General features: G+C 36.4%; 1 protein-coding gene across 1 annotated transcript in view; it reads right to left on the bottom strand.

The window, feature by feature from the left end:
- Nucleotides 1–8,941: 8,941 nt before the first annotated feature.
- LOC113038257 (beta-1,4-galactosyltransferase 2-like) overlaps nucleotides 8,942–19,357 on the bottom strand; it is a 97,204-nt gene continuing 86,788 nt past the window's right edge. The window contains exons 6-7 of the mRNA XM_026195549.1: nucleotides 18,427–18,531; nucleotides 8,942–14,415 (exon numbers count right to left, since the gene is read on the bottom strand). Coding sequence (XP_026051334.1) covers nucleotides 14,265–14,415; nucleotides 18,427–18,531 — 256 coding nt within the window. The 3' untranslated portion in view covers nucleotides 8,942–14,264. The remainder of the gene's footprint in view (nucleotides 14,416–18,426; nucleotides 18,532–19,357) is intronic.

Below are 19,357 nucleotides of genomic sequence, written 5' to 3'. Positions count from 1 at the left end.
TTATGAACGTATTTAAGTGGGATTCTTTTGCTCTGAGGAAAGGTGAAGCACAAATGTGATGTACACTGGGCTGAAATCAATATAATACTCTGTTTAAGGGAACTGAAGAATGAAATATCCCTGGTGGCACAGGCTTGGAAGAAGCAGGGCTTATATGTGCTTCATTATCTCCCTGATTTGGTTATTATGGCTAATAGGGAATCCCTGAGGGGAAAACTGAAGCCTTCTGACAGACTCCAAGGAATACACTTTGCCTGAGCTGACATCATCTTCTTCCAGTCCATTTAACACAACCTCCAGCACCGGGCCACAGGTGGTAATGCAGCTCCTACTTAAACAGCAGTGTGGGAGTGGAATTTGATCACATTCTTCAAATTGTAGGGCATTAAAATGCAATGTTGGAATTTCACATCAAATGTTGGTATATGCAAGCATGCAATTTGATACCCCTGCTGGTTCTGTTTTAAAGGCCATCTGAAAGAATAGAGTATTACACGTATTTTGATGGAATTGCATCATTTGATAACCTATTTTCAACTGGTGATTTGCATTTGATTTACAGCCGTCAGCATGTGAGCAGTGCACCTGTCACAGCGACGGCATCGCCCACTGTCAGGTAGCAGACTGTGCCCCTCCACCATGTGTTAATCCAATCTATCAGAAAGGGAAATGCTGCCCTCAGTGCAAGGCTGGTAAGTTTTTCAGAACTGAAAAACAAAGCAGTGCCATACGTGTAAGGCTTATTACACTTCTGTATACTGTAATTGCCCAAGTCTTGACTCATGCATTATGACATTCTCATAACCTCAACACATACGCAGAGGATGTGTTTGGTCTCCAGTAATGATTCTGAATGCAATATCTTTATATAATTCATTCAATAACAGATGGGGTGGTTCAGATGCCGGGCCATGTGCTAGGCCAGTTTCTGCACATGAAATAAGATAAGGCTTCTAATGAGTTGAGCTTCTGCATTATTGCTTTCTCTGTATACTGTGAGGTATGAAGGTGCAGGTAATTACCGTGTTTACTGAGAGCAAAGATAAGGCACACACGTAGGCAGCCAAAAAAACACACATAAATCAAAGCATATATACTTCACCAATGTGATAAATGGTAAGCTGCTCAATTATTATTATATTTTTTGATAAAAATTGCCTCTGTGGGGAGAAAATGTTAAATTAAGTTTTCTGTTAATCTAAAAATTAAAGTAAAACCTTATCTTAAAAGTTAAACACTCCATAAAAAAAGCAACGTGCCATTATCTACACTCCAAGGCTTCCTAATTAGTGGAGCTTGCTCAGGTTTTTCAAAAGCTCCTTAACTTAAGTATTTATATTCGGTGCATTATTTGTCCAGCACAGTTTGTGCTACTCACATGAATGAAACAGCAAGTTGTGCAGATTTTTTAGGAGAGAGTTCTGTTACTTTTCTAAGCATCATGAATTTAGAGACTTGAGAGGCTTTTCTCACTTGGACTAGTAAGCAAACACTTAGCAACACCCAGAACACCATTGCAACACAGTAAGTAATAGTGCCACAGTGTTTACAACCTGTGCGTGGCTTACATGTAGTTGTCTCTGTATATTAAGATGGGATAGGTAAAAATATTGTAATTTTAAAAAATGAATACCCTTCACCTTTCAATTCAATTCAATTTTTTCAATTCAAGTTTATTTGTATAGCGCTTTTTACAAAACAAATCGTTACAAAGCAACTTTACAGAAAATTATGTTTCTACAATATTTAGTAGTAGCTAGTAGTTTGTGCACATTTGACAGGATTTTAGAAAAACTAAAAAATAATAATAATACAAGACGTAGTCAGCTAGACGATGAACTATCAATATTATTAATTAAGTTATTATATGATTAAGTCACACATTTAGGAATAATTGTTAGTTCTGTTTGTTCATTCAGGGTTAGCATCATCTGGGGTCCTCTGAGGGTCAGCATCATCTCTTCTCAGGTGTTCTGGATCCAGACTGGAGCTTGTTTAAATCCTAGTTACCACGGGATGTAAATCCCGTGGCGAAACATAGAAACAAAATACAGACATCATTAGCATAGCTGCTGATCCAACAAAGTAAAATTTATGTAACCCAAGCTAATGAATAAAAATGCACCTTTGATCAGATGCAACTACACTCACAATTAAAAAGATACATTATTCGAATGCTTGGCGAAAGAGATGTGTTTTTAATCTAGATTTAAACAAAGAGAGTGTGTCTGAACCCCGAACATTATCAGGAAGGCTATTCCAGAGTTTGGGAGCCAAATGTGAGAAGGCTCTACCTCCTTTAGTGGACTTTGCTATCCTAGGAACTACCAAAAGTCCAGCGTTTTGTGACCTTAGGGTGCGTGATGGGTTGTAACGTGGTAGAAGGCTAGTTAGGTACGCTGGAGCTAAACCATTTAGGGCCTTATAGGTAAGTAATGATAATTTGTAACTGATGCGGAACTTAATAGGTAGCCAGTGCAGAGACTGTAAAATTGGGGTAATATGATCATATTTTCTTGACCTCGTAAGGACTCTAGCTGCTGCATTTTGGACGACCTGTAGCTTGTTTATTGAAGAAGCAGGACAACCACCTAGAAGTGCATTACAATAGTCCAGTCTAGAGGTCATGAATGCATGAACTAGCTTTTCTGCATCAGAAACAGATAACATGTTTCGTAGCTTGGCAATGTTTCTAAGATGGAAGAATGCAATTTTTGTAACATTGGAAATATGATTTTCAAAAGACAAATTGCTGTCTAATATAACACCCAGATTTCTGACTGTAGAGGAAGTAACAGTACATCCGTCTAGTTGCAGATTGTAATCTACAAGATTCTGTGTAGTGTTTTTTGGTCCAATAATTAATATCTCCGTCTTATCCGAATTTAATTGGAGAAAATTCTTTGTCATCCAATCTTTTACATTTTTAACACACTCTGTTAGCTTAGATAATTGGGAAGTTTCATCTGGTCTCGTTGATATATATAGCTGAGTATCATCAGCATAACAGTGGAAGCTAATTCCGTATTTTCTAATAATATTACCAAGGGGCAACATGTATATTGAAAATAGAAGGGGACCTAGGACGGATCCTTGTGGCACTCCATATTTTACTGATGATAAATGAGATGACTCCCCATTTAAGTAAACAAAATGGTACACTGTAATGAATTGCTGTAAAAATTACAGCATTATTTTACAGCCGCGGACTGTTTTTTAATAATACAGCATATTGCTGTAAACTGCAATGCATTCTGGGGTCACGTGTAGGTCTGACTCAAATTTACAGAATTTTGCTGTAAATTTCAAATCTTCGGAGCCGCATCGTCAACGGTCGAGGAGATTAACGTTAAAGACAAGAGGAGTGATTCACAACTGTGGTAAGTGACTTCAGTTTTTTATATTTCTTGTTTGGTAGTTTATAGTATATGAATGCTTCTACATTCGCGGATTATATTGGTAACCCCAGATTCAAGCATCATCCGTCCGCGGGGCGCGAGGCAGAATTGCGCGGGGTTTCAGTAGCGCGGTCGCGGTAGGATTTCACACATCCCCCGGCGCTATAGCAGCCATGGACAGAAAATCTCTGGAATCCTTCGTTATGAATGACATGTTTCAGTGCTAATAGTTTATATTCACTGTAACTTAGTGTTTATCAGCACACTTCGTCGTGATTATTTTATGATGTAAAACAACTTTGCACATGCAGTCATCTGTTAACACGGGCGCCGAAATAAAACGCGTTTCTAAAGCCTCGCGGTCAGTCAGGGTCGCTCACGGAGGATGTGTGTGTCATATACATTCTCAGTGGTGCTTTTCTAAGAGGTTAACGTAACCAGTGAGATGTAGATTTTTTTTTTGAGCATTTGCTAACTTCAGGTAACGTTAATGTGAAAACTTTAACAAATCTGTTTGATATAAAGTCTGCTTTGTATAGTTAGCCTAATTTATTACCTTAGGGCGACCAAATACGTATTCCTTGAAATTATTAAATATGCTATTTATATATATGTGTCTATATTTATGTCGGCCGGCAAATCTTGTGTGTATTTTGGCACAGGGTGCACAAATGCTCCTTATCAGTGCGGTGACACTTGAACAAATGAACTGATCATGCGCGACACTGACCAATAAACAAACGAGTTGTTTTATTGCGTCTATGACTTGAATCTTATCATCAGTTGTAGTGATGGGAAGTTCGGATCATTTTACCGAATCGGACTTTTGAGTCTCGTTCAGCAAAATGAACGAATCTTTTTTCGAGTCATTTCAAATGAACGAACAACCAGAAGGTTCAGGAAGAAAAAACAAAGTGCTTGCAGTCTGTTTCACATTAGGAGGCATTTTGCTGCATAATCGATCCACCACAAACCATATGCAACTATGGAAGCTCAACTTCCATTAAATGGACTGAAAACGCTCAAGTAACGTTATAGGTCTCAAAACGCTTGCTCTGCGCCAGTGGATACACACCATAGACAGTAAAAGAAATATGTGCATGTCACAGACTGTCTGGGCATGCACTTCCGCGTTTCAGAGATCCGCCTTTTACTTTCCGTCAACATTACATTAATTAACGTTTAGAAAATTTATTTTTGACATTTGTGAATCAGTTCAGAATCGTCTGCTTATGCATTGCGATACATTTAAGAATCACATTTGTATCCCACCCCTACTAAATATAGTATGTAATGTAAATGTTTGTTTTAAAAATCTGAAATACAAAAAAAAAAAAAATGGTATAGGTATTAATTACTATTGTGATATTGATTGTTTTAGGAGACACTTTGACAAGTGGGCACTGGATGCTGAGTATTGAAGGCGAGGTGGTGTGTGAGGGCACTCAGCCCAGTTTCCTGTCCGGCCTTGCCACTCTGTTTGCTGCTTATTACTAGTTTAATCTTGAGTATCAGGAGGAAGCAGTGTGTACCTTGGAGTTCATTCAAAGGTAATGGTTGAATTCTAACAACTTCAGAACCAGCATTTTATAGATAAGTTATATCAGAACATTCCTTTTAATAATGTTATGTTATCAGTGTTATTTCTGTTGATGCCTTTAAAACAATGTGTCTTAACTCGAGAAGAGAATATATTTGTCTCCCTATTTAACACCAGCAAGCTATTGAGTTAAATATGTTTTTTTTTTATTATTAGTGGACATCTCCAACTTTCTTGGAGGTCCTAAAACCGCTCTTAATTACATATTGTCTGTTTCATGACCCTTTAGGTGCTTTGTGGGCATAAATCCAGAGAGAGGACCCAAAGCCAAGGGAAAAGTGCCATCGAAATAAAAACAGGACAAGTGATACAGAAGAAAATGTGTGGCAGTCAACCCACATGTTGCCACTCTTCTGTGCAAATTCCAATGGAATTTCTGAAATGTAAGGATACACACACACCAAGATTGCGTCTTCCTTTTATTGTTCTCTATCTGCCTTTGACTGTACCTCTCATCCCTCTGTCTCTCTCTGACTGTACCTCTCATCCCTGTATCTGTCTCTGACTGTATCTGTCCTCCCCCTATTTGTTTCTGAAAGTATTATTATGTTTTGTAATATATCTAATGTATTGTCCTCTTTACTCTTTTCAATATTTCTAGTCACACTTTGAATCCTGGGATGGAACTTCATCTGGAGCATAATTGTTATTTGGTTGATTTTTATCTGTTTGATGGAAAGTTTGTATGACTTATGCACGTGCGCGGCTCCTTCCGGTCAGTCATGCATCACTTTTTTTGTATGACTTGTTTGGCAATATTGGTCTATTCCTTAATGATGATAGCTATCTGAAAATATCTTTGTGGTTTTTAAAGGATTAGTTCACCCAAAAATGAAAATTAAGTCAATAATTACTTATGTCGTTTCACACCCGTAAGATCTTCGTTCATCCTCACAACACACATTAAGATGTGGCTCAGTGAAGCGTGCATTTCTAGCAAGATCATTTCTTTTTTTCAATGCCCAGAAAGCCTCTAAAACATTTAAAACAATTCATGTGACTACAGTTGTTCAACCTAAATATTATAAAGCGACGAGAATACTTTTTTTGCCAACCCCCCCCCACCCCCATCTCCCAAAACAACGATTTTATTCAACTATATCTAGTGATGGGCGATCTCAAAACACTGCTTCATGAAGCTTAGAAGCTTTACGAATCTTTTGTTTCAAATCATTTGCTCAGAACGTGTATCAAACTGCAAAAGTCACACGAACCATTGAAATTTCAAAACACTTATGACGTAACGAAGCCTCATTTACTGAAATCATGTGACTTTGGCAGTTTGATATGCTCTGATTTGAACTGAAAGATCACGAGATACTGTTGAATAGTCATTATTTAGTTTTTTGGCACACAAAAAGTATTTTCATTGCTTCATTACACTAAGGTTGAACCACTGTAGTCACATAAACTGTTTTAAATATGTTTTTAGTACCTTTCTGGGCATTGGAAAGGGAAATGATCTTGCTAGCAATGTAGGCATCACTGGGCCATCAGGTTTTATAAAAAATATCTTAATGTGTGTTGTGAAGATGAACAAAGGTTTTAAGGGTGTGGAATGACAGAATTTTCACTTTTGGGTGAACTGTTTTAATATGACCATGTTGGTCATGTTTCGGTTATAACGCAGTTTGAATATTTCTTTGTGTCAAGGTCCATGATGGCCATTATGTTCCAAGTAATAAAAAAGAAATCATGCCAAAATTTCATATCCATTTAAAAAAAAATGAAATAATTTTAAAATAAATAAAAATGAGTTCAAAATAATATACTTTTTATGTCATTTTTTTATGTAAATTTGAAAGTGATTTATAACATTTTGACCTGTTTTTTTTTAGATTTTAAAAATGTTATTTTTTTATATTTTTTTGGTGAATTAAGTTATGCATTATATAACACTTTATGCAGTTAAAGTTAAGTCAGCAATAGGGAAAATATATTGCATGCTATCATTTTACATACTTTAAATATAGCAAATACACATATGCTTTTTTTCAAAGAATTGCTTTGCACAGTAAACTACTTGAAAGTGTGCATTTGCTATTTAAATAATTGTTAAATGCCATATACAATGTATTAAAAATGCAGTATATAATATATTTTTTTGTAAAAATGCAGTATACAAAATATAAAAAAATTACTGTAAATTTTACAGTAAAATACTGGCAGCAGGGTTGCCAGCCAGTTACTGTAAATTTTACAGTAGTCTTACTGTAATTTAATTTACAGAATTTTACTGTAATTGAGAATACAGGAAAAATCTGTAAATTAAATTACAGTACGACTACTGTAAAATTTACAGTACCTGGCTGGCAACCCTGCTGCCAGTATTTTACTGTAAAATTTACAGTAATTTTTTAACAGTGTAGCGATCGGACAGGTAGGATCTAAACCATCTTAGAGCCTGCCGTTGAATACCTGTATAGTTTTGTAGTCGATCTATGAGTATGTCATGATCTATGGTGTCGAACGCAGCACTAAGATCAAGTAAGACTAGAAATGAGATGCAGCCTTGGTCTGACGCAAGGAGCAGGTCATTTGTAATTTTAACAAGTGCAGTTTCTTTGCAGTTTCTACCTTTAACTACAGACAATGGGCTTCATTAATCATCTCTCTCTTTGTGGTTCCAGGGCCAAACTGTTACGTGAATGCCTCTAGGACCCAAGTGATCCCTGGAGGAGAGCCAGTGTGGGTCGACTCCTGTACTAAATGTCGCTGTCATGACGGTCAGGATGCAGGTTATTGGGAAGGCAACCGCTTGGCAACGTGTTCCCATGTGCGCAACTGCCAGCCCGACGAGGGGATTAACTGAGGAAAGGGTTCAAAAATAGGGTCATCTGACATCCTTATTTATACAATGGATGAACTCCGCAGATATTTGAACCACACCTGTGGAAGAAAGTGGAGGCTATTTAGCCTGCAAGCTTTATATGATTAAAAAACTGTCTATTATTATTCTTATGTTAACTAACCATTTAACATCCATTTGTTAAAGTAAAATGAGTTGGTAAAAGCTAGTTTTGACTTGCTAAGGGTAGGGATATTCCCTAATGAAAGCTGTTTTGAGACACCTTTTTGGGCATGGTTATAAATAGCACAGTGAGCATATTAGCAACTACAATACACAAGTACAACTGCGTTTAGAGAAACGTTAACATTGGGCACTGTGTAGTGCACACTTGCACGCACCTGCAGCTGCAATGATCATGCACTATTCAAAATTTTTATATGATTTGAAATAGCATCTATGTTTTCATTACTTTCTGCTTCAGAAGTCTGGAAACCAAAGTATGTTGAGACTGGAAGACTTACATTACTGCCATGCAGGCATGGAACCAGCTAATGTAGTCTGAAATACAAACAAACCTATCAGAAATGAATCACGTATAAATAGCACAGGCTCATTTTTGCTTGATTTCTGTTCTGACACCTCGTTTTAAAAGCTGTGGTAATAATGCTATTTCTTTTACGAGGACTGTATTCGTGGCAGTGACCGAATGTACACAAAATAAATAAACCACAAGTGATCTGTGCCTTGTCCTATTATCCCATTTATGAAGTTAGAAGATGTTTGTGTTGTTATTTCTACTAGTTTATTGCAACATCTGTCACATAAAACATAACTTTTTTGAGAGGCAGATTATTGAGTTCCCTGCATGAGGCTGACAGTTTAGAGATATGATGTTCCCTTTCCAATAAACTGCCATGTCCCAGAGCAGTGATTTGGGACTGGTGCTGGTTAAAGGTGGGTGTTGAAATAATCAGGGGTAAATATGAGATTTATTACATTTCTCTGATCCATTTGGCCTCTAAACCATTTCTTATAGATTACATATTTAGTATTTTACACACACACACACAAAACACTACTATATGGCATTATACTATATTGCATTCTACATTTGTTTCAAGCCAGAAAAAGAATATAAACACTAACCCATCATCAGATTCTTGTAGCATTGGATTTATTGATTGTATACAAAAAGTATGTTTGATATGACATAATGCATTCTATATAAGATATAGTATTTTGACATTCAATGTACAAAAAACACCTTAATAGAGACAGTAAGTCTTTAAAAATGTGCCCCAGATGTGAAGACCTGAGGCAGTCAGTTTTTTTCGCATGTCATTGTGTAGGTGTGGAATACTTGCCCACTTCTGTCCCTCTCTCACACTGACAAGCACAGAGCACAGATGGAGTTATTTCCAGAGAACAACTGAGGGCAAAAAGGGTGATGGAGAAGAGAGGGTGAACTTTACATACACAAGTCTCTGAGTTTTCAGTATGAGAGGGTTCGCTGACCCAAGAGTGATATATAAGAACAGCATCAAAATCAAAAGTGTATTCAATGTGACACTGGTGTGATTTCACAAACTATAAAGCGAGATCTGGTGAAGAATAGCATCCTTACCTAAATGATTGGATTTGTGCTTTGCAAAGTTGGTAATAAGCATTGTGCGAGCTTCACTTGATTGCATTGTTAGCACAGGAAATATGAGTAACTTTGGAATGGGGAAAAAAACATGATTTAAATGTATAAACTTTTAAAAACTGCAATGGAACATTTATAACATTATCAAACACCACCCAAAATACTAAAGAATAATGCAACTCTATATCTACACTGTAGACTAGAAGCAATTTATTTGCCACTGGGTAAAAAATTAAGATGTAGATCAGAAGGATTTAAGATTTAATATTTGAGTGTATCACCAGACAAAAAGTAAAAAAAAAGAAATAATAATAAAAAAAATGAGATTTCATTGTCCTCACTAATACGATTCATATCTACAGATTTCACACCATCCAAATACATGGTCTTACTAGAGGCCCTTAAAGGTGCACTTAGTAATTTTAAATATATGATATATAAATGTAAATATTTAATATTTAAAACATTTTGGGTAAACTCACCAAGACTGCATTTATTTGATCTTTCAATTGCAGTGAAAACAGTAATATTGTGAAATATTACTACAATTTAGAATAACTGTATTCTATTTTAAGAATGTTAAATGTTAAAATATAATTCATTCCTGTGATGGCAAAGCTGAATTTTCAGCAGCCATTACTCTAATCTCAGTGTCATTTGATCCTTCAATAATCATTCTAATATGCTTGATATATTTGAAGAAAGAGTGATACAGGATTCACTGATAGATAGAAAGTTCATACAGCATTTATTTGAAAGTTAAATTAAAAATGCATTTACTTTTGATCAATTTAATGCGTCCTTGCTGAATAAAAGTACCTACTTCAAAAGTATATATATTTAAAAAACACTTTTGAATGTTATAAAGATGACTGCCCTATTGAATCATTTAAATTAGTCATGGTAGTGTAAATCTTCCATATCAATCAGTGCAACCAATAAAAAATAACTAAGTACACCTTTAAATTTGAGAGATATCGAAATAAGTTTCAGAAGAATGACTAGAGATTATTATGCTGTATCAGGCCTAAAAGATTACGTGCAACAGTGTACATGAGAACTTCAATATGTTGAACTTTGTTTTGCTCACACAGTATACACCATGTGGACTGCATTTTTCATTTTGAAAAAATTAAGATAATGTAAATGACATGCACTCTGCAACATTTCTTTCAATTTAATACACGCCTTGATACATAACCTCGAGAAAGGAAATAATCTCATCTTGCTCCAACAGAAACAGATTTCTATTTCATTTGCCAAGACATTTCAGGACAAGCATAATGTCTTTTTAATAAGGATACTGGCATGAAATCCCATTTGTGTTGAAGGTTTAGGATTCACTGCATTCTACAACACTGTTTCTCGGCACTTAAAATGCAGGTCACAGCTAGAGTAAAAACAAAAAAAATATATGAATATGATCAATGAATAGTTTTGAATATACTCAACTATTTGCACACAGTGGGAATCTTTCAAATAAAGGTAACTATGGATGTCAACTTTTAAGGCTATTATTACAGGCAAAATCAATGGGCTTGTGGCAATATTGCATCAGGTAAGTATTAACCGTTATTTAGCTTGATGACCAATGTAAAATCAGTGTTGCAAAAGTAATGCACTTATAACTGCAGGTCATGGTACCCATGAGACAGAGGTGATAAATTACTTAAAAAAGGAAACAACGTTAGTGACTGCTTGGGTCAGCAGTTAAGACAACATGAATGCACACACAGAAATGAAATGAGTTGGTGAGGCTAAAATGAAAGGCATGAGGGGAAAGACTAGGAGATGTGTATTTTAAAAAGGACAGAGAGAGTGACTGGGCTCTCATTAATGACTTCCTCTGTGCTGGGCTGAAAGAATTGTTGATAGCACAAAGAACCGTCCACACATGGTGCAGAAAAGCCGATAAGAGAGAAAAAAAGAGCTTGAACTCCCCTCACATTTACCCCTCATAAAACATCTGAAGGCATCAGCTTGGTGTTTTCAGGCTGTAAAATAAAAGGTGAAGAAGGAATAAGGAATGGTAAAACATCTTTAAGAGGCTTGCAAAGTATTGTAAATAAAAGCAGTTCAATGCAGTCCAGATCATTCAGAAGAGGAGAACACAGGGTCCAAAATTAAAGGGATAGTTCACCCAACAATGACAATTCTGCCATGAATTACTCACCTTTATGTCATTTTAAACCCATAAGACCTTCGTCCATCTTCGGAACACAAATTAAGATTTTTTTTGATGAAATCCGAAAGCTTTCTGATCTTGCATAAACAGCAACACAACTAAAACGTTCAAGACCGAGAACGGTAGAAAGGACATCTTTATGACATCAGTGATTCAACTGTAATTTTATGAAGCTACAAGAATACATTTGGTGTGCAAAGAAAACAAAAATAAATACTTTATTTGTTCTATTTCACTGTCCGCTGCCATTCAAAAGACTACCATGTTTACAATGCATATGCATTATACAAAGCCACTAGAAGGCAAGCCTGCAACTTTTAGCCCAAAAAAAAAAAACAGTTAACTGCTGATGCTAATGCTTCCACTTTGCCAGTAGGTCCAAAAGGAGATCAGAGGCTAATTTTTTTTTTTATTATTGATGTCAACGGAGTAGAGGCTTCACTACGCTGAATAAACAGCTTTTTAGAGAAAATAGCTTATCATTTAATGAACCGACAGCCTATTGGCTAATCTCCAACATGTTTTCTATGCACACAAAATGCATTCTTGTAGCTTCATAAAATTATAGTTGAACCAATGATGTCACATAGACTATTTTAACAATGTACTACCCTTCTGGGTCTTGAACTTGATAGTTCCCTTGCTGTCTATGCAGGGTCAGAAAGCTCTCAGATTTCATCAAATATATTGTAATTTCTGGTCTTACAGAACGAAGGTCTTACAGGTTTGGAGATGTGTAAATGTCATGTGGACATGAGGATGATTAATTAATGACAGAATTTTCATTTTTGGGTGAACTATCCCTTTAACATTAGCCAAACACCAAGTGCAAGTGAAAATCAACATGAAAATGACAGATGATGAAAATTATGGAAACTAGATTTATGTTTTTGACCTTTTCTGTCCTCCTGAACTCTGTTGAAAAGTGTGGGGCTGGTAACATTGTTTAATGTTTTTGAAATAAGTCTCTAACAATGCATTTATTTGATCAAAAATACAGTATAACAGTAATATTGTGAAATATTATTAGAATTGGAAATATATATATATTTTTGTTTTAACATATTCTTAATTGATTTCCTGTGATAGATTTTCAGCAGCCATTACTCCAGTCTTCAGTGTCACATGATGCATCAGAAATCATTCTAATAAACTGATTTGGCACTCAAGAAACATTTCTCATTGTTACCAACATTAAAAACACTGTGCTGCTATATATTTTCATACATGTAATTCATCTTTTATGAACAGAAATTCTAAGGAGCATTTATCTGAAATCTAAACTATAAAAATGTAGAAGCATTCATAGACTAAAAGTGTTATTTCTTCAGATATATCTTACTGACCCCAAACATTTGAAGGGTAGTTTATAAAAAGTCTTCATATTAAGCTATCAAAACAAAAATATAAATGAAACAAATTATAGGTCTTCTCATTATTATTGCACAGTTAAGGCTGAACAAACTTCTTGGTGAACTGTGCTCTTACAAATATGCAAAAAAGACAGCTAATAACAATTCCTTTGTTAGAGACACACATTTTTTTAAAATAAAAAAATGGCAATATGAGTTATAGCCTGTAAGAAATAATTACTATGGTGAATGTTTTTAATTCACTTGAATTGAAAGGTGTGGAAAAATGTTGATTTTGGACCCTGGACTCTGAATGATATGGGCATTATTTGATCAAAGCACTCATTGCTAACTTCATACTTCAAGTTTTTAAAAAAAGCCTTGATATATGACATCTAAATATGAATCTTTCAGGCAAATCAAAGTAAACAAAGAAAGAGTGGCTTGTAGCACAGTCAGTTTTGAGCAGGTGGTGAATGATACAGAGGTCTGATCATCAGTAACTTCTGCAGAAGCTCCTCAACTCTCAGCGAACGTTACCGCTGTTTCTCCAGGCATCTACAAGGCAGCCATTCGTACCAGATTGACTGACACAGTCATGTGCTTGTAGGACTAGTCCAGATCCAGTCTAATCACACACAAAATTGTCCCCCAAGTTCCCAAGAAGACATCCCAACGAGGGTTTCACCCCCAGAAATGCTGAGAAGTGAGAAGTTCAGGTTAGTCCCAAAAGAGGAAACAACATAAAAGCGCAAGAGAGAGATATGGACACAATCCGAAGGAGCCAACTCAAGCACTGATTTATCAACCTCACATGATCAACCAACATCTGACAAACGAAAGAAGAGATTGAACGCTGCAAGCATCGCAGGTACAAAGACACATTCGCTTTTGAAATGTAGAGTAGTGTATGTTCGGACTGATTTACATCAAGTGACCAGGCTGTTCTTCGCAGATAAACATCACTTACCAAAACCAGAACTCAACAACCTTCCCGTTAAGAGCCTAAAATCCTGTACTGATCCTCAAGGTCTGAATAAAACAGCCAGTGGAGTATGATGATAATATTCCTTTTCCTCTAAACACTGCGCACATCTTGATCTGGATCAGCATATGAATCAACAGCACATCGATGGATCCACATCAAGCTTCCACATATTCCTGAGAACGAACCTGTTCAGCATTTCACTGCATTATCTTAGGAAGGTAATCCTGGGCAGAGCTTGAGTGTGTGTGTTTGTGCGCTGAACTTTAAGAAGGTCACGGCATCCTCGGTCAAGACCCAGTTGCTCTCTATCCTTTGAGAGGTCTAGGAGGAGGCTTGCCGATCTCTACGGAAATGTTGGTGTAGAGCGGGTATTTCTTCACAGACACCACTCTGTACATCAGTGAGCTGATCCCATCTTTCCTCATGGTGTTCTTGGTGTTCTGGATCTTAGTGAACCTGGAAAAAGAAGAAGAAACACAAACAGTATTAGCAGCGTCATGGTTTTCAGAAACATTTAGGATACAAAAGGGCTTAAAAATTACAGTGCATCTTCATAAAGGACAAAAAATGCATTGTAAATAAACCATACATGTGACCCTGAACCACAAGAACAGTCTTAAGTCACTGGGGAATTTTTTTTGAAATAGAAAAAAAAAAAAAATAATAATATTGTATGGGTCTAAATTATCGATTTTTCTTTTTTGCCAAAAATCATTAGGATTTTAAGTAAAGATCATGTACCATAAATATATTTTGTAAATGTCCTACTGTAATTATATCAAAATAAAAATTTAAAGGTGACTTTCTCCGTATTTAGATTTATTTGCACCCTAAGATTCCAGATTTTCAAATAGTTGTATCCCGGCCAAATATTGTCCAATCCTAACAAACCATACATCAACGGAAAGCTTATTTATTCAGCTGGTTTTGTGGTCCAGGGTCACACAAGTGGTCTATACATCTTATGCACTATATTCCAACACTTAGAAAATATTACTTTTAAGGGGTCAGTAGCTTTTCACTGGTGCACTTCCCTCAAAGATATTTTTTTTTGTACCCTGTTAACCCCTAAAAGGTTCACAGTATAACCTTAAGAGCAACTATGACTAATGTAAGGCACTAATATGCAACTTCTGGAGGAAGATTAAGTACAAATTAAATTATTTAAGGGTAGTGCGCAATTTACAAGCACATTTTTTTCTAACCATAAAAGTCTTGACGGACTAATAATCTTCACCTTCTTAATCTGCCGCTCTCAGATTAAATATGGCAGCTATGATGAAGGTTAAAAGTCAATAACCTCGATGACACTGTTTCATAACTAAACGCCATAACCTGCGCCTCTTTGATTTGAGAGCTGCAAGTTAAGGTTATCAGCTCAAAGCATTCATGTTGGGTAATGAAGAAGATAAATACATATAATTATAAAAATATCATTTGGCTTCTTATTTTTTGGTGCTTTTATAGTGCTTTTATGTCTTTCTGGAGCCTGACAGCCCATGTTCACTCTAAAAAAAGAAAAAAAGAAAGTAGTTTCTTTCAAAATTCACATTTTGTATTTCAAGGAAAGAATGATATACAGCTTTGGAACTATAATATAATATAATATAAACATTAATTATAATAATATAATATAAACAACTGTTTTCTTTTGGAAATGTTTTGGAGCTAGTACATACTTGTTAGACTCCAAACGAATGGTCATGCTAATAAAACACATCTTGTAAGTCACTTACAAATGATAATGTCAAATAAATGTAAATATCATAATATGGATGACTTAAATGCATACACTTACATACCAATGTCAACCAGCAGGGGGTGAAATCACATTTATAAAGGTGCACAGAGCATCATTCTTGCAAGGGAAAAACAAATAGCTCTCACAAGATTTCATCGGAATCAAAACAGACATTAACCCTATAAACCACATTGACCATATTTAAACACTTAAGTTACATAATAAGATAGTTTTTCACTGTAACAGAGATAAAAAAAGAAGGAAGAAACAAGCTTTGTGCTGTAGGCACTGAAAGACAAGAGAAACAGAGATATGATGAGAGTTTTAGACTCCCATGGTTTATCATTAAAATTAGAAGTTACTTAAGTTCACTGAGCTCTGCTAAAAAAGAAAAGTACAGGAGTATTCAGCAGCTCTGCTTCTCCAGCAGCGTTTTACATTACATCTTAACCTTCCATCCCTTAAGACACCTAAAATGATATACATTTCAGTCTCAACCAAAGAAGAAATGTTTTAACAAATAGCACATCTACTCTGAAAAATGCCACAAAAGTAGGAAAGAGAGTTCAAGTTGTCCGTTAAAGGGTAGTTTGATTTATGTGAAGCTATCAACTTCCATATCAATGTAGGTGCCATGAAGGCCATTAAAGAGTCTGCAGATAATGATTAATGTACACCTCTTGAATGAAATAAGTGTATCTGAAAGGGCTCACACTGAACTAGAATTAATATTCATGTGGACCGGTGTGCAGCAGCACTAAGGAAAGTTGATGAATAGAAGCCTGGTTCCTCCGGCGAGCAAAACATCTCATTATGAAGGCTGATGCTCTTCTGCGGAGTGACTAAACAAAGATGGCTGTGGTAGTAACAGAGCTGAGGAGAGGACAGCCATTCATCAAGTCCAACAACTCTTCTTTTTAAATAAGGGTTTGCTTGGAGAACGCAGCCACTTACTCATCTCCATGCAGCAAGTCTTAAAAAACAAAATGACCTAAACCTGTGTGACAGGAAAATAAAACAAGACAAAACTTAAAGAGCCGGCAACTTGAAGTTACCACAACTCTGCCCTTTACAAAAACATACATTATCATTTAAAAACACACATTATCAGTTAAAAAAATTGATATATTATCACAGAATGTATGGGGAACACACATAAAACACATTTTATAAATAAAATCCAGTAATCCACGGCATTCCCCGAATCAGCTTTCTCCATCAAATTTCCAGCTCAGTTTTAAGAGGCAGTTATGTTTGAGACTAAACCTCTTATCACATACAAAAGAGCCATTTTAGAATAATCCCCCACAAGCCTCTAATGGAGGCAATAAAATCTAGAGAGGAAGGGATCATACTCTAAACGACTTCCCATTATTCCCGTTATGGCGCTAATCAATTATAAATCAGATTCCCAGTTGAGCTGTGACTCAGGGTTATATCAGCCTTGGTGAAGTCAGAGTGTTTCAGAGGATGCCGTCGAGATTCATCAACCTCTGACCGCACTTCCTGATATATTGATTGTCACTGAGCCAATGTCTGCATCAGTCTGTGGAGTCACTATGTTAGCACACTTAGAGTAAATGGTGCACTAAAGTAAAGCTTTTTCTGACTTACATACATATTTATTGAATAAGTATATAAGCTTAGGAGCCTTGTGGTAATTGAAGAGCATTTAAAAAAAGAAATTTCAGTGAAAAATTAGGAAAAATATTTTCAATTATAATAATAAATACTTCATATTTAAGTATATAACCTTCAGGTTTCCTTAGAGGAGCACTGGCTTAATTGAAGAGCATTAAAAAAATGTTTCCGCAAACAATAAAGTACACATTTTCCGGTCTGATGCTTGTACCAAATGTGGATCTCAGCAATCGACTCCGCATCTTTTTTCCCATTTGAGACAGAACACAAACAAACGACCTGTCTGTGACAAACGACCCGGTTTAGTGTGACATGTTTCAATTCATTAACTTCAGCACAGACACCCCATTCATTTCGACCAAGCGTTCTTCTGTCCTCTCCAGCAAAAATGAGTTTAGCATGCGCTAGTGGCTCTCGGGGTGGGCCGCGCTGATTACTTCAATTGTCTGAGCCACTTGTAGGAAAAAAGACAAAAAGAATGAGGAAGAGCAGGACATAAATGGAAAGACAGTAAGTGAGTGAATGAGAAAGAGATCAAGGGAAAAAAAAAGAATGAGAATGAAACTGAGCAAAAGAGAATAAATCACTGACTCTTATCTTTGCACAGTGAGAGCTGAGTGAAACCTCCTACCAGAGAAAAGACCAATCCTAACTTTTAATGGCATTTCTTTTGCTTCCATCTCGCCATTTCGCTCAGCACTTTCCAAAGATTGACAACCACCAAGAAACAGTAGACCAACCTGCAACTGCAGGAATCGTTTTGCAATTAGTTGCTCTGCTGTGAAGCTTTTCTACCTGGGAACGATCTGGCTCGCAGCCCAGCGTCCGCGGATGGGCTTATTGATTGGGCTATTTTACACCCAGTGACGTTTGAGCTATTCATGCATTAAGAACCTCCGCCAGCTGGCATCAACACACACAATCATATTTAGGAGGCTGAATAGGTCTTAAAGATCAAACTATCTTGCAGATCCAGGCAACCGAGTGGCAAAAGCTGGATAAAGTTTGCAATGCAACAAACTAGAAAGCATTCAGGCTGTATTCACACTACACAGAGATGAGGTGGAGGGAGAAAAGGGTCTTACCTCTGGGGGTTTGGCTCATTGTGCTTGTCTCTCTCATGCTTGATCATCCTGTAGCGGCCGATTCTCACATCGGGCCGGGACACTTTCATCCCATTTAGTGTGATTCTGACAGAAAGGGGGAGAACAATGGAGAAAACGAATGGTTAGAGTGTACGAGGTTTCATATCGACTGACTGATTGGCTTCACGCAGTCACAACATCGTCTACTGATTGTCACAGCTACGGTTTAGAGAAGAGAGAGCATCACCCAGCTCCAATTCTCAAAAACACTTTCTGTTTGTTTCATTTGTATGTCCACATTCACATACTTTTATTGTAATATTAATATAAATAAAAACAAAACAATGTATTATTATTATTATGTTTAAATAAATATATGCATATTCAGACACATCTTTTATGTGCACTCAAAAGATAATTTACTTCCTATGTGGTATTGAAGTGGACAGTAGTTTGTAGTTTGACACATGAACAAACGATGAACTTCAAGCAGCAACAGCTAATCAAAGACTCAGTAAACTACACAAATACCAGGATATGTCAAATAAGCAGGAAACAATGCAGAATTAAAACAAAACAAAAGTCAGTATCTGAGAACTGTGTCGGCAAGGTTTGCTTAAGAGAGCAGCCAGACCAGGCAGCTCCACACACACCCCGCCTGGAGTACAATCCCATTTGTTTGAGTAACTACAGCTTAGAGCGACTCAGGATTGCTTGAACAATCCAACCATTCTAATCTCCCTGCTTGGCTCAAGGTCTTGGCATTAGCGCAAATCTTATGTTTGTCATGTGAGCATTGTGTTGTTTGAGCTCTGAGCCCCGCACTGCATTTCTGACGGATGACGCCTTTATTTGATTAGATGGAAATCCTTCCGAAGAGAATAAGAGCATGCCTATTTCTGTGTGTTTGTGTGGGATTTTTGATTTATTC

This window comes from Carassius auratus, chromosome 21 (genome assembly GCF_003368295.1).
Source record: "Carassius auratus strain Wakin chromosome 21, ASM336829v1, whole genome shotgun sequence".
Classification (NCBI taxonomy): Eukaryota; Metazoa; Chordata; class Actinopteri; order Cypriniformes; family Cyprinidae; genus Carassius; species Carassius auratus.
Note: the sequence above shows the minus strand (reverse complement) of the source record. Positions and strands in the feature narration are given on the sequence as shown.